Source organism: Acomys russatus, chromosome 14 (genome assembly GCF_903995435.1).
Source record: "Acomys russatus chromosome 14, mAcoRus1.1, whole genome shotgun sequence".
Lineage (NCBI taxonomy): Eukaryota > Metazoa > Chordata > Mammalia > Rodentia > Muridae > Acomys > Acomys russatus.
Genome location: NC_067150.1, coordinates 41,062,670 through 41,088,787, shown reverse-complemented (window position 1 = coordinate 41,088,787; position 26,118 = coordinate 41,062,670). Strand labels below are relative to the sequence as shown.

Genomic DNA, 26,118 nt, shown 5'->3' with positions numbered 1-26,118 from the left:
TGGGAAAAGTTAAAATTGTCTGTTTTCCGGGGCTGATGAACATTGTAGGAAGGTGCTTTAATGCTGGGGTCAGTCTCAACATCTTCTGCTGTCTCTGTGAAGAAGGTCAAACTGTGATGTGCCCAGTAAGAATGGGCTTTGGTATCTGGCTCCCAGCAGAGCTAATTCCTCCACTACCCAGTAGGATGCTTCAGATGAGCACTAAAGCTCCAGGTCCTGGCAGCTGTGTTCCAGCCATGGCCTACACCATCACCGTAAGCACAGTATCCTGGGCAGTTTGGAAGCATCCACTGTGAATCACTCACCTTCCCCACCTTCCCCCTACATGCTCCAAAGAGCACAAGGTAAGGGACTGAGGGACATACTACTCCCCCTACAGTGTCAATATATCAGGCAGTTTGCCTGCCAGCCCTTCCAAAATGCTCCAACTTCCCGAATGGTCTCCATGACACTTTTTAAATTCATATGAAAAGCCAGGAGCTCCTGTTGCTGTTGTGCAGTTCACCCAGAAGAAGAGGTGGATGTATCACAGTCGAATGCCTGAGGCTCAAGGCTGAAAGCCACCCAATAGTATCAGCGTGTGAACTTTGGGATGCACCTTCTGATGGACAAAACTCCCTCCCCTGTCATGGCACCCGTCACTCTACCTGTCTCATCTCTGAACATCTCCACGGAAGTTTAATTTATGTTCTTTTTTTGGTTCTTTACCTATTTTGTTTCTGCTATTTTGTTTTTTTTTTGTTTTTTTTTTGTTTTGTTTTTTTTTTTTAATGCTCAAAAACTATACTAGCCTTCTCCTTTGGGAATACAAATGACCCTAAATTGTGGTTGGCAGGCAGAGCCAGCTGTGCTGCTACCTGCCAGTATCCCCTAGTGTTCAGCATAGAGGTTCCACACTGCTCAGTACCTAAAACTGACAGTGCCTCTTGCTCAGACATGAACCTCTTGCTCAGGACCCTTGGCCTCTTCCCACCAGCTCAATGAAGCAAGATGGCTCTTGGGCACAAGGGCAGTACAGCAGAGAAAAGAGTGTGGGACCTCAGGGCCTGATATGAGAGTCACAGGTCAGTTAAATAAAGCTTCAGGGAAGGCAAAAGAAGTCCCACCCCTGCCCTTCTCTGATGGCCCTCGATAGGTGTCACATCCATTCACTCTAGGAGAACTTGGCTCGGAGAGTCTGTCTGCCTCAGCCTCACCATCAAACCACTCACAGGAGAGGGACAGTGTCAACATTTCTAAGGGGACCTTTGGAGATCGACCCAAATGTTCAGAGCCACAGCACGCTCCTATGCTCTTAAAAGACACAGGCCCTTTGAGCTTATTTCAGCTGGCTTGTGGCTTGTAATGGTGTGCCCTACCAGAGACAGCTTTAGGGTACACTAGCCCCTGCCAGATACTGGGTCCCTCCATGAAGGCTGTGGCTCCTGGACCAGCCAGGAGTCTTTAAGAGAGCAACCCCCAATTATCCCCAAGAGAGTGAGCTTACCCCCACCTCTACACTGTGTATCAGTACAGACCGTACACCGTGTATCTGCTATGAGGGTTCTCTGCTCGATTTTTTTTTTTTTTTGGAGTATTTATACAGCAGGTTCAGATCATGTTTTTGTACTAATAAGAATGCTAACATCATTGTGTAGATGATCAGATAATCAGCAAGATTTTATGAAGTTTACACCTTTGCATTATTAAAGGATATAACAGTTCATGTAAATTCAACAGTGTGTTTGATTTTCTTTGATTTTTGTGTCCAACACAGTGTCAAAAGACCCTCTCTCTCCATCTTGTGTGTGTTTGACAACTGATTACTAGGAGAGACATTTAAATTGGACCCCACACTTAGTGAGAAAGAGAGTTCTAGTCTAAGGCATTGCATTTTCTTTCCAGAAGCATTATGCCTTTCTAAGTGACCCTGAGGGTGTCAGGTTCCCTGTTGCCTGGGAATCCTCAGCAAAGAGTGGGAGAAGAGTGAGCCTTTGCAGAAGTGAGGAGGCAGTCACTCTGAAGACTGGATCAGGGATGGTGTGTTCCCCCAGCTGCAGAGCTGCACACACACACACACATACACACACACACACACACACACACACACACACACACACACACACACACACGTATCTTATGACAGATTAAAAACTGGTGGGAGCTTCTGTTGACAAGCTGCATTCTGTGCACAGCCAGCTCCAGGAAGGATCAAGCAGACATATAAGGTGTCTATGAGGACCCTACCAAGTTCAACCATTCTGCTCGTCTGGTAGTCAGAGTAGCTTAACTCTGAAATACCCACAAGGATGTGACTGTCTCACGACTCCAGTGCCCTTCCATTTGTATATTGCTTTTCTTAGTCCCATTTCTCTGGCAAGGCCACCGTCATGCCCTGCAGCTTCAGGAGTGCTCACTTTCTATAGAAGAATCAGTGTTTGGAAGTGGTGGCCTGGCAGCTATTTTCATTCAAGAGAGAGTCTGTGTTTCTCCTCTCTTCCTTTCTCTTTCTCTCTGTCTCTTTCTGTCTCTGTGTCTCTGTGTGTGTGTGTGTGTGTGTGTGTGTGTGTGTGTCTGTCTCTCTCTGTCTCTCTCTGTCTCTCTCTCTCTGTCTCTGTCTCTCTCTCTGTCTCTCTCTCTCTCTCTGTCTCTCTCTCTCTGTCTCTGTCTCTCTCTCTGTCTCTGTCTCTCTCTTTCTCTGTCTCTGTCTCTCTCTCTCTGTCTCTGTCTCTCTCTGTCTCTGTCTCTGTCTCTCTCTGTCTCTGTCTCTGTCTCTCTCTGTCTCTGTCTCTCTCTCTCTCTGTCTCTGTCTTCTGCTCTCTCTCTCTCTCTCTCTCTCTCTCTCTCTCTCTCTCTCTCTCTCTCTCTCTCTCTCTCTCTCTCTCTCTCTCTCTCTCTCTCTCTCTCTCTCTCTGCACCTACATCAGACCAAATATGTTGTGTTAGAGACATAGAGCAAATGATGACCTCTTTGGTGATGGACCTGGGAATCTGGCATAAGCCACTGGGATTGAGGACAGGGAAGGCCCAGAAATGGCAGGCCTCATGAGACCTGGGTACTTATTCAAATCCCAGTTTCTGACCTTCATTTCCTCAGTGACTCCGGATCTAGAATGAATGAAGAGCCCCAGATGCTCAGTTTTTAAGAAGCCGCCCTGGGACTCCACCATAGGCGGAGAAGTGCTGTTAAGGGTTAAAAAGGTGTTTGCTTTTCATGCAAAATGAAAACTGCAAAGATCAATGATTAAAGATGGGGGCCTACCAGCATTTTAGTCTTCCAGAAAAAAAAAATCTCTCCTAATACACACTGTGGAGACTGACATCTTGGAAATAGTCTCATGTGCAGAGCACCATACGACTCTGCTTTGAAATGAGGTATTTGTAGTTGAAAAAGATCTGTAGGCCATCCCCGACCCCAAGGCCCTTCTAGATACAGGTACCTCACGCATAGGTTTACAACACCTCTGTCAAGAGCTTTTCTGATCTCTGCTTAATGCCTCTAGAAACGGAGCACTCAAAAGAAACAAAGCTCCCAAGGCAGCTCACTCTGTTTGACTTCCTAGGCTTGCCAATCCTTCCTGTGGGCCTGTGGTCTGTCCCACCCTCCACCCCACCTCCTGATGCTGTAGAGAGTTCAGGTTCTTTTTCCTTCTTGTGACACACAATTTCCATTTTTGGAATGACGTTTTCATTTCATGGGCTGAGGACTCATTTAGTCATCCAACAAATATTCCGTGAACATTTTCCCTAAGTCAGCATCACAGTAGCTTCCGGGGACACAGAGGAGAGAGCAGGTACCTGCTGGGTGGAAAAGGATGGGGGCGGGGGCAGATGGTAGCAAGAAGAGAGTAGAGCAGTGTGGCTTGGTAGATAAAGAAGATAAAGAAGATAGAGCTCTAAGAAGATAACATGAGACCTGAGAGGCCTGTTAGACAACAGAGCTACCCAGTCAGCCAGTCCCGGGGAGATAACGGGCTGGCATGTTCATCAGGCAGCATGTAGACTGGCCTGGCCTGGAACATACCACTGAAGGTCAAACCGTGCTTTCCAAGGGTCAGGGGACCACACAGAGGCTACAACACATGAGACACCAGATAGGTCGAGAAAGGCTTCGAACTTTCTATCATATGAAATATCTACTCTCTTTCTTCTGTCACATTACGGTCTTCGCCCTTGGGCACCTTACTGCGAATGTGCTCGCAGTTAGTGAAGCCTCCAGCTGACTCTGCTGGGCAAGTCCCACCCTGCTGCCATACTCTCACACTCAGAATAGCTTTTCCAGTGGTTGATTTTTTCCTCTTTGAAGAGATGAGTAGTCATGAGGCTGGAGACGGAGTTATGAGATGAGCAGTCACTTAGGATGGTATTATGTATCTAGCTCAGGATAAAAAGCCATTGCTGTTGCCATGGCCATGGTAGCTCGTGACTCTAGTCAGAGCAGTCAAGAGACCAAGGCAGTGAGGTTCTCATAAATGTGAGGCTAGCTTGAGCTTCAGAGCAAGGCCCAGACTAGCCTGAGCTACAGTGAAATAAGATTTGCTCTTTTAAAAAAGAAATTTTTAAGAGTACCACTAAGTGCAAAAATTCATAGATACCTCCCCAAAAACTGCCTTTCTACTTTAGCTCGTTCCTGGTGAAATAGGCGCTTGACACCTATCAGTGTGGGAAGGCTGAGGTCAAGGTGACTCTCCTATTCAAGGAAACCCCTTGGGATCCTAAAAGTCAAGGAGATCAAGGCACCCCCTTCTTTCCCCTTACATGAGTGAGGGTGATGGAGAAGTTCTCAAGTGGGCACTGCAAGAATGGATCCTTCCAACTGAGGGCTGAGGCCAGGTGCTGCTTTCCCGATGTCAAAGCCCACACACCTGGTAGCTAGTGCCCTCTGATCATCTTGGGCCTTCTCAGAGACACCGGCTGGACTCCACAGGCAAGGATTAGAAAGGGCCAGCCCAAATTCCTGAGGAAGAAAGAACTGGAAGCAAGTCAAGGTGCCAAAGAGTAAAAACATTTGTGAACCTGGGGTATTTGTCAACTCAGGCCGGAAGGCACCTAGAGGAATTGGTTGCAAACATTTCCCTTTGGCATTCTGGGCTAGAACTGAAGTTTTTAATTAGGAACAATGGACTGCTAACAACCCCTAGAAAAGTGTTACAGTACCTGGGTGAGGCATCCTAACAGGCAGAACACAGACTATACAAGGAACGGAGAACGGAGGCCAGGTGTGGTGGTGCACACCTGTAAACTCAGCTGTCAGGAAGTAAAGGCAAGAGGCTCAGAGCCCCTAGCCAGTGATAGCCTATCGCTAACATCCATCATCATTAAAAGAAAAATGGTATCCCACATGCAGTACCACTTATCTTGGTTTCCCATTCCTCCCCATGTCTGGAGGGATGGTGTAAGACAAGACTCACAGGCTGCTGGGCCGGCCGTAGCCATTGGCATAAGTATAGTAACCTGAGTGTAGAGATAGTTGGGACCAAATTCCCAAGTCCTGGTAGCTGTCGTTCTTGCAGCCAGTCCACAGATCTGGGTATCCTTAGTCCTTTGGGAGCACAGGAAACATCAGGCAGGGTCTAATGGTAGATTGGTGTGAAGAAGAATGGATGAGACATGTCCACAGGTCACTCCAAGACTGTTGTCTCCACAGTGACTTACAAAGGTAGAACTCTGTGTAGTTTCACTTCCAACAATACCACCACTGTTGGGTGCAGTCATCTCTCAGAAAGCTGACGTTGGTAGAGCCACACAAGGAACTCAGGCAGGGTCCTTATGTGAGAGAATCTATAGGCCAAGGCCTTGGAGGACTGCTGACGGATACCAGGGAAGTTAGACAGTGAAAACCCAGCCAGTTCGGAGGCCGGATGCTGTCAGGATGTGAGAATGTGACTTCCGTGGACACTTGTTCAATGTGTGGGTATGACTGTCTGTGAGAATGTGCAGATCTGGGTAAGTCTACAGGTTTTCCTGAAGTCTGATCCCAGAATGCCTGGCTCCCATGTGGTAAGTATTCCCAGACCCTTCACCTTCCCCATGGGGCCTGGGGAGGGTGCTGTGTCTCCAGAGTTGCAGAGGTCACATGCAACCTCCTGGGGCATGAGAAAGGATAAACCGAACCCCAATCCCCTCAGAGTTAAAGTCCTTTGAACTTACCCTTCAAGAGGGGAGAGGAAGTTGAATCATACTTTGGGTATCCCTTTGGGCCTGACAGCTCCACATGACCTAAGACAGTCCTGGGAACCCCATATGGGACACTGTCTGTCACTGTGCTAGAGCCCCAGCACAGCCTGAAGCCAGCAGCCACTGTCTGGCTACCCAGAAAAACAGTTTGCATCGGTCCAGAGACGTCTCCTGGATTCACCTTCACTCAATGTCCTCAGATACTTCCTGACTGGGCCCGATCTGCTTCCAGGACTCACAAAGGCTAGCTGAGCATATGCCTTAGGGACAAGGGGGTTTAGGCTTGAGGGGAGGAATGAAGACAGAGCTCACAACCCTGTCTCTCATCATAATTTGTGGGAGTCCCCAAGCCCTGTCTCCTGGGTGAGATGAGGCTATCATGTCTCATCTGGAAAGAACCTCTTATTCCTACACCAGGCATAAGGAGGCCCTAAGGAAGGTACCACTGGTCACAAACACCTTGGCTTCATGCTCAGGACCCTACTCCACGCCCCCAGGGACAGCTGTCTATAGGCTCAGGGCCTATTCTACCCCCCCACCCCCCAAGGGATGGTTGTTCATAGGGACAAAGGGTTCCTACCTGAGCCTGTTAACCACCAACCCTTTCTCTCCCACTTAAGCCAACGGCAGCCCCACCACTGGCCTGAGCACTGGTGCCATTGTGGGCATCCTCATTGTCATCTTTGTCCTACTCCTTGTGGTCATGGACATCACCTGCTACTTCCTGAACAAGTGCGGCCTACTCATGTGCATTGCTGTTAACCTGTGTGGCAAAGCCGGGCCCGGAGCCAAGGGCAAGGACATGGAGGAAGGCAAGGCTGCTTTCTCGTAAGTGCAAACACATCCTGTCAGTGGGGCGGCGGGGGGGGGGGGGGTGTCCTAGGCTCTACCCCAGCCCAGGGCCTAGCACTGTGCCCTCTGAGAGTGCTGTGGTGACCTCCCCTTTAGCTGTAGCTTGCCCACATGAAAAACTCTGACTGTGGTAAAAATCACTGAAGCAAATGACTGTGAACATGGGTATAAGGCGAGGTGGGGTGACCAGTTTGGAAAGCAGTGCCTTGGGCCCACGCTAGGTTCTAAAGTCTCATAAAGATTTGAAAACCCCTGAAGAGGTCAAGAGGCTGGGCTTGTCAGAATTAAACCTGGAGAGGAGCTGTAATGGGGGGCAACGGGCATTGGAGGAATGTACTTATTTCCCTCACTCATTCACTTACCACCAACAAGTACTTAGCTTGCAGCCCCTGGAGGCAAGACCCTGCATCCTGGCTCAAGGGGACCAACGGGAGAAAAATTAGTACAAATTTTTCTCCTTTTAGAGGAGCCGTGTATATTTCCTTCCCTCCAGTAGCACCTGTTAGCTAGTTAGCAGGAGATTTTGATGTCTACGCGTGAGCAGGGCTGCTCTAGCAAGCCAAGAAAGGATGGAGTGAAAGGATGGAGCGGACTGTGTATATACAGAGACATCTATGCACACAGGGCCTGTGTATGCATAGTTACGAATACACCTGTGTGCATGCACACACACCTGTGCACATGGGTTTGCATTTGAGCACTTATCTGCACTGTGCTAAAAACTTTACATAAATTATCTCCTCTAGTTCTCATAGTTAGGCAAGGCATACACTGTTGCTCGCCCTCATGTACAGATGGGAGACCTGAGGTAGGGGTAAGGTGGGGTGATTACCGTATGTCTAGGGACTATGTTGACGCAGAGACGGGAATCCAGCCCACTCTGCCAGCCGAAAGCCAGACCCTGAACCCCCTTGTTACAGTGTCTTCCTTATATGTCTCCCCTCCTGAAGCCATCCTGGACTCTAACCAACAGAACTCTCTCTACAGGAAAGATGAGTCCAAAGAACCCATTGTGGAGGTCCGAACAGAAGAAGAACGGACCCCAAATCATGATGGAGGGAAACACACAGAGCCCAACGAGACCACGCCGTTGACAGAGCCCGAGTACGTGGACTAGGAGGATTGACACCTCCCCAGATCCCCAAATCCACCTCATCACCCTACCCCAACTTTCCTTGCTTCTCACCCGTGGTTCCTGGCCAAATATGGAAGCCAGAGCTTTGGAGCCCTGGGTCAGAAGCCCTTCCAGCTAGACAGTGTCTGAACCCACTCTCCTGAGAGAGAAGACATTTTTATTCCTCCTTGGGTCATGGTGGGTTCCTTACTTGGTTCTTTGCATATGTGGGGCTCCCTGAACTATTCAAAAATCCCACACATATCCTAGGGATGTCTTAACCTCACTGAGAGAGAGGACTAGCCGTTTCATCTAGGGTTTCTCAGAACTCTTGGGGACCTGGTGAGGTCCCCCTGGTCCTCTTCCACTCAGGAACCTTGGGATCCTCGGGAGCTTCTGATCAGCTCTGTCTGTAATGCCCACCAGGCTACCAAGGACCTGAAAGCCTTGAAGGAAATCTGTCTGACAAGAGCATAAATCTGTGGCTGGAAGTGCCCGTGACACATAGGAGCCATTTGGAGCCCTGGTCTGCCTCATTCTGGCTTCCCCGCCCCCTCCCCACCCCTGCCTAGGAAGAACCCTAAGGTAGCTGGACCCCATTCTCCTGGGGCTCTAGAAGCTTAGAGAGGTAGATGGTAGACATCAGCTGCCGTCACCAGAGTGGAGATCCAGGGCAGCACAAGAGAATTCTAGATAGACCGCTAGAGGACTGGAGCCCTGTGCAGAGAGCTGAAGGAGCCTCAGCGCAGAGGGAGGCTAGCAGGTCCCTTTGAGACTGCCACGTTCTTTGTTGTCTCCTGTGTCCTCTTCTGCCCGCCTGGGGCATGTACTTCCTCTTTGTCCTTGTTTCTCTGTGGGCCCACGGTCCTGCCCATGTATGGTTGCATGCACCCACCCACAGCTCCTCTCCTTGCTTCCTTTCTAGCTTCTCTGTCATGTCTCAGCTTCATTGTCTATTCTCTTTCTACTTCCTGTCCTCCCCACAGGCTGCCTGCTGACACCACAGCCACTGTCGAGGACATGCTGCCTTCTGTCACCACCGTCACCACTAACTCTGACACTATCACCGAAACTTTTGCCACTGCTCAGAACAGCCCCACCAGTGAGACCACTACACTGACCTCCAGTATTGCCCCACCAGCCACAGCTGTGCCGGACTCAAATTCTGTGCCCACTGGTCAGGCCACCCCTTCCAAGGGGCCTGGTGCCGCGGCCTCACCCTCACCCTCAGCTTCAGCCCCCAAAGTTGCTCCTCTTGTTGACCTGAGTGATACCCCAACTTCAACTCCTTCTGCTAGCAATTTGTCCTCCACTGTCCTGGCTAACCAAGGGGCTGTACTCAACCCCAGCACCCCTGCCAGTGCAGGAGAGGCCTCCAAGGCCCCTTCAGCCAGTAAGCCATCCCCAGCTCCAACCCCCACCCCAGCTGGGGCAGCCAGCCCCTTAGCAGCAGCAGCCGCCCCTGACACAGAAGCCCCCCAGGCCAAGCAGGAATCCCCCAGCACCAAAGGCCTGGACCCAGAGCCCACCCAGCCCGGCACGGTGAAGAACCCACCTGAGGCAGCCACAGCCCCTGCTAGCCCGAAGAGCAAGGCTGCCTCCGTCAGCACCACAAACCCTTCCCAGGGCGAGGACTTAAAAATGGACGAAGGGAACTTCAAGACCCCAGATATTGACCTTGCAAAGGATGTTTTTGCAGCCCTGGGCTCTCCTGCTCCTGCCACTGGGGCCAGTGGACAAGCCTCTGAGCTTGCTCCTTCCCCTGCAGACAGCGCTGTGCCGCCTGCACCAGCAAAGACCGAGTACGGCCTCTCTTTGTCCACTGTCATTGGGTTGTGTCCTGTGGTGGTGTGTGTTTGTGCTGTACCATGTCCTCCTTGTTTGATGTGTCCTCAGCCTCTTGCAGGGCTTCTGTGAGACAACTGTCAGCCAGGGGCCTGGGATGAGGCAGGAACGGAGGCAGGAAGTGGGATGAGCAAAGCGATGTTAATTATGAGCCATTCTTATCATCTTAGCCATTCTCCTATCTTCCCTGGGGATGCCTTTGCCGTTGGACCACTGATGAGCAGAGTTTGGGAAGGCACTTAGGACACCAAGGTGCCTTTATCTGCCATCCTGGGCCCAGAGAGTGTGTTATCCAGGGCCAGGCCAAGTCCTCCTGTGAGAAGTGCCTCAATATTGAGGGAAAAAATGAGATAGTCCTGGTGCAAGGAGGATGCGGCCACAGGCAGCTCTGCTACACACTGGCTGAGAGGTCCATTCTTCCCCTACCCAAGACTCTCAGACACTCACGCCTGCCTCTGAGTTCAAGTTCTCCAGCTTCATGTTTCTTAAGTGTGATGCTAACTAAATTCACTGGAATCAGTCAATGGCTGCACTTGCTGCAGTATGTCTTTAGGCTTGACTCTCCGGTGAGACCTGTGGAGACAGAGACATGCTAGTCCTTAATAGAGGTCAGTGTGGCTGTCCCTTCCAGTCTGTTATAGCAAGCAGGCCCATTCTAGCTTCTTGCCACCCTGGTAACAACAGTATTTTCTCACTTTACCCAAGGTGACCATAGAGTCACCATCCGGAAACAGTGTGGGATGAAGGGTTGGGGGCAGGCAAAAGAGAAGTAGGTGGTTTGCAGCAGGGACCTCTGTAATTGGTACCCGAAGAAGAGCCAGGCGTACCCACCCCACTTACGGCAAGCTGAGCCACTGTGCTTCTTCTTGTGTGTGTGTGTGTGTGTGTGTGTGTGTGTGTGTGTGTGTGAGAGAGAGAGAGAGAGAGAGAGAGAGAGAGAGAGAGAGATAGAGAGAGACAGAGAGAGAGAGAGACAGACGGAGGGAGGGAGGGAGGGGGAGAGAGAGAGACAGAGACAGAGACAAAGAGATAGAAAGACAGAGAGACACAGACAGAGAGAGGAGCCCCGCCTTCTCTTCTCCTGGTCCAGGTTAATATGGGCTGGGGCAGTTAAGCTGGAGGAGAAATGATTGTTCTTGACTAGTGCGTCGGCACCTAGCTCTGCACCTTGGCGGCACCTAGCTAGCGGCACCTTGGAATCGCCTAGTTGCTTTTAAAGTCACTGTACCAAGGATTTCTGGGGACACGCCCCAAACACGAGTCATTTGCAGAGTTCCTTGGTCATTTCAGCTGTTTTTAGTGTGCATTGCAAGGTTAGATGTTGGAGCTGCAACTGAAACCACCCACCCCGGAATGTGACTTGGGGAGCGGGGTAGAATTTTGCAGAGCAGTACAACATGGTCTCTCTCAGCAACACTGTTTCTGTTTCTCTGCAGGAAGGGTCCTGTAGAAACAAAGTCTGAGCCCCAGGAGTCAGAAGCAAAGGCAGCACCAACTGAAGTCAAGACGGTCCCCAACGATGCCACACAAACAAAAGAGAATGAAAGCAAAGCATGATGGGTACCAAGCAACAAGCAAAGATCAAGATAAAAAGTGACACAGCGGCTTCACCAGAGCATCCCCAAATCTCACACACACACACACACACACAGACACACACACACACACACACACACACACACACACACTCATTCCTGTAGTGTCTTTTGCCTTTAAACAAAAACAGATAAACATGGGATCGCCTTTTTTGTAGGTTTCTAGAAAGGGCTCCTTTGTTGCACACCCACTTGTAAAAAAGAGAGAGAGGACAAAAAGGTTAAACCCACAGCCAAACTAGGACACTCTGTTCCCTGAAACCATTTAAAAATCAAACAAAAGGACCCCAAATTAAGAATCTAGGAAGCTCCGAAAGAAAAAAAAGAAAAAAAAATCTAGGTTCAGGAAGGCTGCAATTGGTGTTTCATAAATCAGTTTCAAAAAAAAAAAAAATGCTTCCAAGAACTCAGACTAACCGAATGAACCAAGTTCCACGGTTTATTTTTATACTTTCAGTCAAGTTGGGACTCTGTAGAACCTCACAAATAAGTTACACTTTCTGTTCACTTTGTATCTGTTCCGTATGCAAAGTGTGGCACTCTAGCTAGCTGCGTCCAGTTCCCATGTAGACTCCTCTTCCCTAGGAAGAATGCCAAATCGCAGCTTATTCGGTTTCTTTTGCTTTCGATTTTCTTCCACCATTTCTTTTCTTTTCTTTACTTCCTCTCTTCCAAGTTTGCTTTCCAGTGTTTACAAGTTGACAGACTTTTGACTTCGGTTCTGTTTAATGTCCGTGTAAAATAGATGCCCCCCTTTTTTGTTTAAGCTACAGATACCCCCATAGAGGCAGGTAGAATCCTCCCAGGTTGCTTTTAGCACAGGGTAAAGGTTACAAAAAATGATTGTTTACAGTGGCTGTACCCCGCTGCCCCCAATTCTGATTCATTGCAGTTTTTATCTGTGTCAAACTAGGGTGAAAGCCCTCTCCTTCTGAAATGATTTTTGCCTTTCCCCCCCTGTATTCAGTTGCTATTTCTTAGGGGGAGATGGGGGTTGGTAGACCGCTTTCAGATTAGCTGCCACCTGCCTGTGTCTGTGACCCTGGGCCTGCCTCCCAGGTGTCTGCACACTCTTCCTCTAAAGGACCCCTTTGGCTTTGTTGAATGAAGCAGAGAAGATTGTATAGTTGGGGCTGGCCTTGGTGAACACACTTTTTTTTAAACCCCAAACTTTTTTTTTTTTTTTGTAGAAAGCCAAATAAAATATATACAAACCATTTCCTTTAGAGCCCAGAATCTAGATTTGAGCGGAAGAGCACGTGTGCTTCAGGGAAGTAGTGTCTCCTTTTGGAAATCTGTTGAAGTAAAGTGGCATTGGCCTTCTGTTCACTTAGGCAACGTTTGTAAAAAAAAGAAAAAGAAAAAATACTGTCTGGAGTTATAATAAAAGTTTCCTGGATCAGAAACCAAGTTGGGGGAGAATACAGAAACTTTCAGGGGGATGGGAGGGGGGAAGGGAAAAGCCAGCCCTTTGTATAGAAATTTTGCTTTTGTTTCTTCATTCTACTTTAAACCGCAAGCTTGTGCACTGTGGATGCGTGAATATTTTAGTGTGAAACGTGTTTTTGTCATAGTATTGAAATAAAACTTCAATATAGTTTGGTTGTGGAAGGTGTAGCAGATAGTTCAGAAAAAAAAAAAAAAAAAAAAAAAACTATTCAGGAAACAAAAAAAAAAAAAAAAAAAAATGAAATCCCAAAAGGAATAAAAGCCTTTCAACAAAGGAAATGAAATACAAAGATGCTGATGAAGAGGGCACTAAGCTAACCAACGTCCGTCCGACAGCACGTGTTCCTTTCCCAAGTACAAAGCAACAAGAGGTTAGGGTGGCCAGACGGCCCTGTGTCCACTTTGTGGGCACCGCCCCCCCAATGTTCTGACACTTCTGCAGTGTGACCAGTGGCGATGATAGATTATAATTTCAAACTGTGAAAAATAATGGTCTTGTCATTTGCTCAGTGTGGGGTTATTTTTGCCTTTCCTCAGCTCCTGGGGATGGAAAGGGAGGTTCCAGAACACTCAGCCTGGCGGCCTCCTTCATTCCAGGGCCTGTACTGACTCACCGTTCACATGCGCAGGTCCTCAGGAAGAGCTATTAGGAAGACAGTACAGAGGGCAGGCACAGAGCAGAACAGGAGATGTGGGCAGCGCTTAAACCAGAGAGTAGTGTGAGGGACAGAGTCCTCTGGCCACAGCCCTGTCCAGTGGAGTCTCTTTTCCATGTTGTGAAGTCAGTGGCTTGACCAGCTAGGCCGAGGGCACACTGCGCCTCCTGGGAATTGTGGGTTTCCCAGGTTTGTGGTTTGATAAATTGAGCTCAATTCTGATGATACAATGAGACAGAGGTATGGCCATCCCAAAAATAACATGACCCAGGATGGTTGACCCGCCAGAACACTGGCCCCACCATTGCTGGAATCCAAGACTGTCCACACTTTGATCTGCCTTTCTCTTTATACATATGTTTGTCTCAGCATATGTGAGTTTTCTTCTTCTTCTTCTTCTTCTTCTTCTTCTTCTTCTTCTTCTTCTTCTTCTTTTTTCTTTCTTTCTTTCTTTTTCTTTTTTTTTTTTAATAGCAGTAATCTCCCTAAATCAAAGAGGGAGACAGTGCATTTCCCACCCGCTCTATCTGTTATATAAGTACTTACAGTTTTCTGTTTTGTTTTGTTTTTTGGAAGGGGTCCTTTTGGGGGGGTTGTTTTGTTTTTGTTTTTAGTTTTGGGGAGGAAGGATGGACTCCACCAGTTTCAATGTCACTCTGTCGTAGTATGTCTATGTGGCATACACATGTATCACATAAAGACCAGCATGGCCAAGTTCTGTGGGAAGGCCACCCAGGTGCCATGAGTGGGGTCCCCCAATCCTGAAGGGCCAAGGTGTACTCAACAGGACTCTCTATGTTCACACTTTTCTATGGACCCTCCCACGTCCCAGGGTCCCACCCTCAGCTGTCCGTCCGGATGGTGGCGATCACACCTCCATTAACACCCTTACCCAGCATTCTGTACGTTGGGGGGTCTTCTCTCTTGTTATAAAACTTTTTACTGAGTGAAACATCAACACCACCTTTGTTTCCATTCTCACTGCTGTAAATACGGAGTACTAACTGAGAATTTTGACTTTGCATTCTGTCAGAATACTTGTGTTCAATAAAAATTGAAAGAAAAAAAAAAAGCAACTATAGTCAGGCTGGGGTTTCTTTCTGCTCAGCGTGAGAGTGGTACGCTAATAAATGCATGTATGCCTGTGTTCTAGTTTTTGGGGATTTAGATGGTTAGTTGGTTTCAGGGGGTGGGGTTTATGGTTGCTTTTGTTTTAGGACCTGGTAAGCAACATCAGTATTCAGTAGGCGGAGGCAGGAGACTTGCCATGAATCTGAATTTGAATGTACACTGTTGTGAGTTGTGAACTTCACAATAACTTCCAGGTCAGCCTGGCTTACAATGGAAGACCATATCTCAAAAACAACAATAAAAAACGCACAAGCGTGTGTGTGTGTGTGTGTGTGTGTGTGTGTGTGTGTGTGTGTAAAACTGCCTTGAGCTCTTGTTGCCTTGATGGTGGGTGGTTTCTTTCTCTTCTTCTTAACTTCTGTTTTACTCACTGGAGAGGAGTTCCTGTTTAAAAGGGCCAAACCTGAGATTCGAAACCCTTCATTCCAATCCTGGTTCTGTTGCTTCCTAGATGACCTTGGAAGAGTTATTTAAATCTCCCAAGATTCAATTTTCTCTTTTGCTGGACAGGAAGTCACCAGGGAATAGATGTCGGTCCTGGTTGAGGAACAAGGCCATGTGTTTGAATGCCTGGCATAGTGTTTTCTTTGCTCCTGATAGGAACTCAGTAAATGAGAATCAGTGCCATTGGCATCACCGACGTGCAGCACTGTCAGGCATAGTTATAACAACAGCCAACACCTGAGCTTCAGAGTCTCAGCCATGATGTGGATGCATCAGGCATGTTCCAGAATCGTGGATACCTCACCCTACCCCTGCCCTTCAGCATTTGGAGCCGTAATTCAGCCCTGGGAAGTTGTTAACGCAGGCAGAGTGCACACTCAGAATTCTCTTGGCATCTGCTGCCACCCAAATCTCTGCAAACAACCTGTATGGTAAGAAGTATCCATTAAACTATGGCGTCAGTTACCGAAGGAGCCCTGGCTGCGGGGCTAGGATGAAGTGACTTTCCTAGGGCGTGAAACATAAGCAAGCACCCGCTCAGGAATTGCTTTGCCCTTGTACTAATCAGAGAGGGCGTCTCCTTTCACTTCGTGTCCAAGGTGCCCCTCTCACTCACTTGCTTATTCTGATGAGGTCAAACACCACCAAGGAGTGTGGCCTTGGGCCTTTTCTGTTTACATCCCACTACCAAGTCGCATGCACCTGTGCGATTTTGTTCACCACAGCCTCCCAGTTGCATATGTTAGGGATGGGTGGGAAACAAACTCTCACAGCTTATCCGGAACTGGACAAGACAAGCAATGTAGACTGTCTTCATTGACCCATGAGAGCTGGTCCCTAGAGCTTCTTTCTTGCAAGTTACTTTCCTCAGACCCACTTGAAGTATTAAACGTCTCCAAGATGACACAGTGAGCAAATCAGCTCTGGTGAAAGTGACATTTATATGTGAGAGTAACACACCACAAACACACACACACACCACATACCACATATAGCATACACACACACACAACCCACCACCCACCAGCCCCCACAACACATACACATATATTACACACCACCCCCACACACACACCACATAACAGCACACATACACACCCCCCACACCACATGCCACACCCCACCCCACACCACATCCAGCACACATACACACACACTACACCACCCACACACATGACACACAACACACATACACACAACACAACACAACACACACATGCATGCACACACACACACCACATCCAGCACACACACACACACCACCACACCCCCCACCACATACAGCGCACATACACACACACACCACATCACCCACACACATAACATATAACACACATACACAACACACACACACACACACACCTGATGTAGTAGTTGTCAGATTTGTTCACAAACACAATCACTCTACTTTTCCTTCTTCCAGGCACATGGTGGCCCTGTGCTTCTCTGTGTAATTTACTTTGGTTGATGAAATATAAGCCATAGAAGCAGCATGGCCTAGGCTCAGAGTGAGGGGTGAAAGTAGGAGAGCCAGGACAGGCGTGGCATGGACATATGAGGGAGAAGAGCTCACAGATAGCTAAGGACAGACCTGGTTAGGAGGGCACGTTCATATGTTTAGTATTAATTTTGCTGATATAAAGGGTATGATGTGCAAATAAGATAAATAGCACTGTGCAGCAATTTCTGACACCCTGTTGATAAGAGAATCCATTGGCTCATGTGTTGGTGCTGTGTGTCTATAGTTAGCCTATGGTTCCAGTTCATAAATGGGTGCATTTTCAATCTGAATATTGACTGATTTCTACACTAACTTATATTAGGAAGGATTCTCTAGAAGAACAGAACCAATAGACTCTCACTCTCTCTCTCTCCTCTCTCCTCTCTCTCTCTCTCTCTGTCTCTCTCTCTCTCTCTCTCTCTCTCTCTCTCTCTCTCTCTCTCTCTCTCTCTCTCTCTCTCCCCTTCCCTCCCCCGTCCTTCCCCTTCCCTTCCCTCCCCTTCCCTTCTTACTCACTCACACACAGGCATTGGCTATTGGGTTGGCTAACACAATAGAACTGGGTAGTCTGCATGTGCAGATGGAGGCTGCACACTGGAGGACGAGAGAGCCAGATGCACAAGCATGGAAGCAGGATGCTGGGCTGTCCCAATCCAATGCTAAAAGCCTGAACGGTCCCTGGAGAGCTGTTCAGTTCATGTTGAAAGCCAAGGAAGCTGGAGGCTGGTGGTGGCGGCAGCAGCAGCAGGACAGAGTCGCTCAGAAGAGAGAGACCTGCTGGCCCATGCCCTCCTTCTTCTTCCCCACTTTTTCCAGCAGTTCGCCCATTCAAGGACTCTTCCCCTTGTCAAATTGGGTCTTTTCCAACAGTCACAGTCCAGTCTGTCAACCCTGTCTGGAAAAGGCTCACTAGACACACAAGTACACCCCATCAACCCTAGATACCCATCGAGCTGACAGCCTGAACCAACCATCACATTTTTTCAAGCAAGGAAAAGTGAAACAAGAAATATGAGTGAGTGACTTCATTGGTTTTGAATGCAGTATACATTTTCAGCTACTATCTCAAATGTGTGTGTGAGCAGGTGTGTGTGCGCGCGCATGTGTGTGTGTGTGTGTGTGTGTGTGTGTTATTCACATTGCAGTTGGTGCAGAAATGTTCTACTTTAAAGTGTAATGTGCATCATAAATATTTACTCCATCACTTTGTTTTACACACACACACACACACACACACACACACACACACACACACACACCCTGATCTGTGGCTCTTATTGACATTAGCAATATGCCAACACTCTCAAGATGGCTGATGCACCATCACTAGACTTGAGTTAGGTAAAGCTGTACTGTACACTGTCACTATGTAGCATTTCCCTCACACAGATACAGCAGCCATAAATACCTGCAAGAATTTAATGGTAATAAAATAATTAAGAAGCAATGCATAACTAGTTATACATTTCTTTCTTTTCACTTTTAAAAAATGGCTACATGTAACTGGTTAAGAAATTTCCTGAAAATTAAACAATTGTCTCTCAGAAGCCAGTATAAACTGGGTAACCCCTATTCTGTATCTACCTAATTTGAAGACTTGTTACTATGGCATTATTTAACCTATTATTTTGCAAAATAAAGGAACAGTGTGACAGATTACAACAGATCCAATGTTGAGGGCCTGAGAAATGTCACCATTTTATTCAGAGCGGCAAGAGTGGAACACTGACCAGAAAGAAGACAGACAAAAGCTATGCAGTCATTTAAGAGACAATGTCTCAGACAAAGGGGACAGCACATGCGAAGGGCAGTAAGGACCTAGTTGCTGACTTTGATGAGAAGCAAGGAGGTCATTGTGGTCATATCAGACAGCAACTGTTGATCTGAGGTGGAGAATCAAGGCACAAGAAGGCCAGAGGTCACCAGGAGCTAGATGGCACAGTCCACAGACTTTGGTTATGTTTTTTCTTCTTCCTTCGAGTGAAAAGGGCAGACAAAGGAAACGCTGAAGCATGAGTTTGATCTGACCTGAGTTTTTAAATGATCTCTGGCTGCTTGGTGGGTAACAGACTACAGAAGGACAATGGGTAACAATATAGATGGAGTGAGATGGTTCTAGAGGAAGGACGGTGGGTGATGGTTACACTCTAGTCAAACACCGAGAGCAAAGCCAGACATACTGAACAACATGCAGAATGTGGGTTTGGATCAAGGCATCAAGAGTAACTTCTAACTGAAGGCGCTGACCACTGAGGGACAGAGCTGCCATTTACACTGCAAAAGGAATAAAGGAGAGGCAGGCTGGGGGTGCTGGATTTGGAAACTTTGAGTCTAAATTACCTGTGGACACTTCTGAGATTTTGGGGTTTAGAATACGAATGCATTCCCCACCAATAAAGGACCCCTTTGGCCACTGGCCAAGGAACCCTTCTCTGCCAGCTCCTTCTCTCAGCCTTCTTGTAAAGTGGGCATGACTCTCAACTGAGTATGAACTGAGCTAATATTACATTGAATTTCTGCTCCAACCAGCTACTCCACACAGTTGTTGGAATTTAATCTTCATCAAACTTAGGTTCCACATTTCAACCATATATATATTAATTATATATATACATATATATATATATATAACTTATATATGTATGTATACACACACACACACACACACAATCTTAATCTGTAGCCCAAACTGGACTTAAACTCACCCTCCTGCTCTAGTCTCCTGAGAACTGGATTACCAGGCCTGCATCCTGCCCAGTGTCAACCCTCTCTGATGCTGCTGATAGGACACAGGTTGCCTCTGTTACGACTAATTTTAACTGTCCACTTGGCACAGTCTACACTCACCAGGGAGGAGAACCTCAGTGAAGGATTCAGCCAGATCATGTTGGCCTATGAGAATTGGGCGTTTTTTTCCTGACTGTGTTGAAGGAGGTAGCAAGGCGCAGCCTGAATGTCGGTGGCATCTTTCACGGTGGAGAAATGGAGCTGAGCATGTGGACCAGCTTGTCCTTCTCACTCTGTTCCTGACCCTGGACCAGTTGCTTCAGGTTCCGGCCTTGACTTCTTGCAATGGTGGACTGTCATTGGGAACTAAAATAAACCCTTTCTCCTCTAAGTTGTTCTCGACAGGGTCACTTTTTTATCACAGCCACAGAAGCAAAACCAGGAAGTTCTCCAAGCCGGTTTCCATGACACTCAGTTCTCCCTCACACCCTGTGTCAGAAATGACAGCATTTCTTTGACTGCACCCAGCTTTCTCCCCTAATCTTGGGCCTTATATACCTACTTGCTTCTCTCTGTGTCTTAGACATCCCCTAGAACTCTCAGTGCCCTCAAAGTGCCCTCCTCAGCTTTCACTTTGAGTATCTTGCTGTCATGCAAGCGCACCCTGTCACCTGATCCAGGTTCTGTTCCAAATATACAGCTGGCACCTTCCAGTCTGATGGCACCAGGTTGTTAAGATATCGGCATGCTCCTTTGCAGTTGTGTGTAGCTGCCATCTCCCCAGCTGCCTGCTTCCTGCCATAGGCATTTCGGTACTGGCTGGTTTTGTGTCAACTTGACACAGGCTAGAGTCATCAGAGAGCCTCCGTTGAGAAAAGCGCCTCCATGAGACCCAGCTGTATGACATTTTCTCAATTAATGACCAATGGGGGAAGGCCCAGCCCACGGTGGGTGGTACCACCCTTGGTCTGGGGATCCTGGCTTCTATAGAAAGCAGGCTGAGCAACCCACAAAACAACACTCCTCCATGGCCTCTGCATCAGCTTCTGCCTCCAGGTTCCTGCCCTGCTTGAGTTCCTGTCCTGACTTCCTTCAGTGCTGGACTATGATCTGGACGTGTAAGCCAAATAACCCCTTTCCTCCCCCAACTTGCTTTTGGGTCATGGTGTTTCATCGCAGCAATAGAAACTCTAACTAAGACAAATCTTCAAGTAGCCCTAAGACCCATACTCCAGTGAGATAGCACCTGGGCCAAGAAGGGACCAAAGTTTGTCTCTGGCACAGTGGCTGGTGTCAAATGAGTGATTTAAAACACCTTTAGCACGTGTTCCGGGGCCATCCTAAGACTCTGTACATTTCACCTCTCAGTGTATCTCTTTCCTATTGAACTCTGAACTCCTACAGGCAATTTCTAAATCTGTTTCCTGCACGGATTTGACGCACTCCCTTGTACATAGATCTGCCTCAAAGCAGGGGGCTTGGTGGTTGCTGGCTTCATGAATGACTGGCCAGATCTCAGCAAATTGACATTGGAAACACCTGTCTACTAATGACCTCTTTGGAGGCGGTACTCAGGTCTAGTGGTCTTAAGTACATGTGTGGTGTTTAACTTAGAAGAAAATAGACCAAATAGCCTTTTAATTCCTGTTCCTACAACAAAATCCAGGCCTAGCAGTCTCACACAAAATGTCCAAGGTGTTTTTAGCAAATATATTCTACCTAGACAATTAGCCTACAGTTGCACAGAAGACAAACTGCTTCATTGGACACATTGGAATCATTTAGTCCTTTTGTATTTTCAAGTATTCCTTTTGTGTGTTTGAAAAAACTTAAGATAATCGTTCAGGAGAGGTGAGGGATGTGAGGGAAACAGCTACGTCTTCTCCAGGCAAAAAGGTAACTCTGTATTAGCATAATCTGTTCCTTCCCTTTACATGACTTCTAGCCCCCACTGCCGTGCTTTCCAAGTTAATTAATTTATTAAATTAATTAAGCCATTGATGGCATTAGCAGGATCAATCGCCTTTCAGTAATTTCACCAGCCCAAGACCCAGCCTCAGCACAAACTGTAGCAGTCAGAGAACACCAGTGTCTCTAAGCAGAGGACAGTGGCCACTGCTCAGAAGTGGGAAGAAGCTGGCCCATCATGTGCCAAAGACTTTATTCTGATTCTATTTATTTATTTATTCATTCATTCATTTTACATCCTGATTGCAGCTCCTTCCTCTCCTCTCAGCCCCACCCCCACCCCCCCCCCACCCCACCCCCCCCCCGCCAACACCTCTTCCCCTATTCTCCCCCTCTCTTTCTCCTTACTGGTACCAACCTGCCCTGGCACATTAAGTGCCAGAACTAGGTTCATCCTCTCCCACTGAGGTCAGACAAGGCAGCCCAGTTAGGGGAACAGGATTCAAACGGAGGCATCGGAGTCAGAACTCTGTTCTAGTTGTTGGGGACCCACATAAAGGCCAAGCTACACATCTGCTACATCTGTGCACGGGACCTAGGACCAGTCTGTGCATGCTCTTTGGTTGGTGATTCAGTCGCTGTGAGCCCCCACAGGCCCAGGTTAGCTGACTCTGTAGGTCTTCCTGTGGCATCCTTGACCCCCTCCAGCTCCCTCAGTCCTTCCCCAACTCCTCCATAGGACTCCCCGAGCTCTGTCTTAGGTTTGGCTGTGGGTCTATTCCTTTGATGGTATCCATGCTGAATTTCCACTGCAGCCTGGAACCCAGAACCCAAGAAAGCAGATGCCAGCCCAACAGCAGCCATTATTCAAGGTCCCCTATCAAAGTCCTGGAAGTTAACTAGATCCTAAACGGTAGTGGGTAGAGATCAGGATGCACAGGTCAGCCGTTTACTCAGCACTTAGCCCCAGAGAAGCCAAACCAGTCAGTCTGCAAGGAAAGAAAATATGGCGTTTTCATGCACTCATTAATCCATAGTGTTTATCAAGCACTGGCCATATGTTGGCATCATGTTGGGTAATGAGGGCAGAGTGATGAATCGGATGAACAGTATCCTTGCCTTGATGGAGTTTGCAATGATCCTGGGCCGCAGAACAACACATCTACTGGAATCTTGGCTCTGATGCTGCCCAGCTGTGTGACCACCGACAAGTGCTTTTCCGTGCGGAGCACGTTTTCCTCATCTATAAAAGGAGGGCCGCTGCTACAGAGAATTGCTCCAGATGTAGGGAGGCCCAGGGCTTGCCATAGACACACCAGCACCCACATCTGTTCTACTCAGTGGATTTTTAGCTTCCAGCAGCCCAAGTGGATTTGGGCTGACTAAACCAAACAGGGCATTTATTAAGAAAATATTGGTGGGTGACATGGTTGTGGCAGTGAACATTCTCCGTACCTGGAGAATGAGCTAACATCCAAAAGCACAGGCCTCTCTTAATGTTGACGCTTCCAACTGGCCCCTACCCCCTACCCCCACCCTCCCCCAGCCCCGCCCCAGCCCTTCCCTTATCTCCCAGCAAAGCCACCTTTGGGTCAAGAATTTTATCTTCCTACTAGAAATAACTAAATAAAACACAGCTGTTCAACAAGTTCTGGACAGCCAGAACATGGTTAGTGTACACTAGTGTCCTCCACCGAGGCTGGACAATAAAGACACACCCAATCTCTTTTCAGTGCTACAAACTACAGATTTGCCAAAACCTACAACCCTGACACACCGCTGAAGTCCGTTGTATGCGCAACGTTGTATGCGAGCTCCCTCCCTAAGCCCAAGACACAGACAGTCCCAGCTAGGCAGGAGGCTCAAAGAGGCTAAGGTTCCCAAGGGGAAATAGCAACCATTTCCAGTGCAGAGGTCTGTCTGGGAAGCGCACAGAGCATAATAATACTGCCATCTAGTGGCTACTTTGAGAATCACAGGACTACGAGGCCTGGCCTGCAATTTTGGCACACAGGGAAAGCAGAAGCATGAAAATCAGGGTTCCCTTTATCCTTTTCCTTCTTGCCTTTTCTTCCCGCCTCCCTTCTCCTCCACTAAGCTGTGTACTTTGATGATTGAGGTAATGCTATCCTGTGCTGACTTAGTCCTGTACAATAGAGTGCACATTTGCATGGAGTAAGAAGGCACTCTTATTACAGCAATTCTTGTTTGAGGATATAGTAAGCACCTGCCACTTCAAAATTTCATCACAGTTTCCACAACAAGTCTGTACTGATATCTGTTCCTCTCATCTCTCTCCTCTACTCTTCTTTCCTCCCTTCCCCTCTTTCCCTTGCTTTCTTCTTTCCTTTTGCTCTCCCTCTTCCTCTACCTCTCTTTCTTATTCTGATTTTTTATGGTTTTGTTTTATAACGCAGGATGGTCTTGAATTAACAGCTCAGCTTGGGTTGCTCTCTCAAATTTGGCATCTTCCATCTCTCCTCCCAATCTCTGGAACTGTGGAGATGGACCAGCGTGCCTGGATCCTTTCCAGTCATTCTCTTAGGAGCATTTTCATTTTTCTTTGAGGATGCTCTTGGCATTCTTGGGTTTGTGGGGGGGGGAGAGGTTAATGTACATATATGGATGTTTGTCTGCATGTATCTATATGTGCCAAGAGCCTGCAATGACTCAAAGAGGCCAGAAAAATATATTGGGACCTCTGGAACTGGGGTTATGGAAGTCATGAGCTACTATGTAAGTGCTGGAAACTGAACCCAGGTCTTTGCCTAGCCATCTCCGTAGCCCCCTACAGCTAGGATTGTTACAGAAATTTCTAATAGAAAATAAACTATTTCAACCCACAGGAAGAGAAGTCTTGAGTTTCCATGTGCTAAAAGCAACAGGTGACAAGCAGGGCATATCTGACTCAGCCTTGAATCCCGGGGACCTGCCTGGCCTGAGAAATCTCTAGAACCAATAAATCTCTGCACTTCTTTGCACTAAGGTCAGTGTGTGGGGGGGAAGGCTTACTAAAAACCAAAAGAGCTCTACAAATGCCCCTAACGAAAGACATTAGAGTGGGAAATAAGGTGTTGTTAACAGATAAACACAGAATTATCAAGGTCAAAGGAAACACTTGGTCATCAATCCAGTGCCCTGCTCCCTGACTGCAACACAGGGCCTGTGTTGGGACCTTACTTCCAGGGCTACGCATTTGGAGGTGAGTCATTTGGCTGGTAAACCAGTCATGAAAGTGAGCCAGGAGAATTTCCTCACTCCTACCGGAGAAGATGGCTATCTGTGGACCAGCTAGTGACCCCTCACAAGCTGCCATCTTCTTTGGCCTTGATGGCAGCCTTCCAGCCTCCAGAATGCCATAAAGAAGGTTCATTTATAAACTACTCAATTTAAATTAATTTGCAATAATGATTTGAACTAAGACACTGTTCTAAGAGCTACACTTACAGCTGAGAGCCCCAAATTGGCATGACCATGCTCTCTTTACCCAACTTTCTCCTCAGGAAGCCATCTGCAGCAATGTGAAATCGGGAGATGACTCATTCCAACCCCATGGCTTCCTTACACTGGGTGACCAGAAGACAGACCAATGGTCTGTTTCACTACAGACTCCAATGACCAGAATCCCCTTTCTTCCTCTCTGCCCACAGCCTTGCTCACTTGCAAGTTCCTACATCCCTTTCCTCTTTCCTGTTGTCTCGAGTGTGTGCAATTTTCTTTTATTTTTTTTTAAACAACAAAAATAATTTTTTTCCATTTTTTTTATTAATTTATTCTTGTTACATCTCAATGGTTATCCCATCCCTTGTATCCTCCCATTCCTCCCTCCCTCCCATTTTCCCCTTATTCCCCTCCCCTATGACTGTTCCTGAGGGGGACCTCCTCTCCCTGTATATGCTCATAGGGTATCAAGTCTCTTCTTGGTAGCCTGCTATCCTTCCTCTGAGTGCCACCAGGCCCTCCCCATCCAGGGGACGTGGTCAAATATGAGGCAACAGAGTACGTGTGAAAGTCAGACCCCAAGAATGCGTTCCCTAGCCTTCTAATACCATCTATTCTGGCTTTGCATGGAAGACCACCGTCCTCTTGGGGGCCACCTTTTTCAGATCTGTTCATCACTGTCTTCACTCCCTGCCCCGTCGTCTCCGATGCACCCCGTAGCTGATTAACGTGTTTGTCAAATGAGTGAAAGGATGGATGAGTAAAGTCAAAATTGGGAGGAGAAATACAAGTTTAGGACCAGAAACTAGAGGGTTTCTTTCTTCCGTCGAACTTTTATTTTGGAACAGATTTACAGATGTTTCAATAAAGGAATAGTTTCCACAAACCTAGCCGATCACCCAGGTCCTGCGAATGCTCACAGAAACCAGGCAGTATTTATTAGAAGCAGCGGAAGCATGTGCTGCTGTTATGCTGACACTATAAACTCATTTTGTGGGACAGTCGCCAGCTTTTCACCCCTGCGCCAGGGTGGAATCCAGAGCAGGGGACCGCACCATGTCAGTCCTCGGGGCTCACCCTCAGTGTGTGGGAGTTTCTCCTGTTTGTTTTGTTTTGGTTTTGGTTTTGTTTTTTTTTTTCTTGCTTTGGCACCTGTGAAGACCTTGGTCAGGGTTCCATAGAATGCCTTCCCTTTTGGTTTTGTTTGTTTGTGTGTTTGTTTGCTTGCTTGCTTGCTTGCTTGCTTCCTCGTAATTGGAGCATGGTTACCGATTCCAGAGAGGAATCTTTTTGAAAGCA

At 47.7% G+C, this 26,118-nt stretch overlaps 1 protein-coding gene across 13 annotated transcripts in view; it reads left to right on the top strand.

The window, feature by feature from the left end:
* Positions 1–11,644, top strand: part of Ncam1 (neural cell adhesion molecule 1) — a 297,853-nt gene extending 286,209 nt beyond the window's left edge. For 8 of the 13 annotated variants that reach the window (XM_051156388.1, XM_051156387.1, XM_051156392.1 and 5 more), the window contains 4 exons: positions 6,777–6,984; positions 7,996–8,112; positions 9,109–9,924; positions 11,404–11,644. In XM_051156388.1, the coding sequence (XP_051012345.1) occupies positions 6,777–6,984; positions 7,996–8,112; positions 9,109–9,924; positions 11,404–11,524 (1,262 nt within the window). In that variant the 3' untranslated portion in view covers positions 11,525–11,644. The remainder of the gene's footprint in view (positions 1–6,776; positions 6,985–7,995; positions 8,113–9,108; positions 9,925–11,403) is intronic. The other 5 variants (XM_051156397.1, XM_051156395.1, XM_051156398.1 and 2 more) reach the window with 1 other exon arrangement.
* The last annotated feature ends 14,474 nt before the right edge of the window (positions 11,645–26,118 follow it).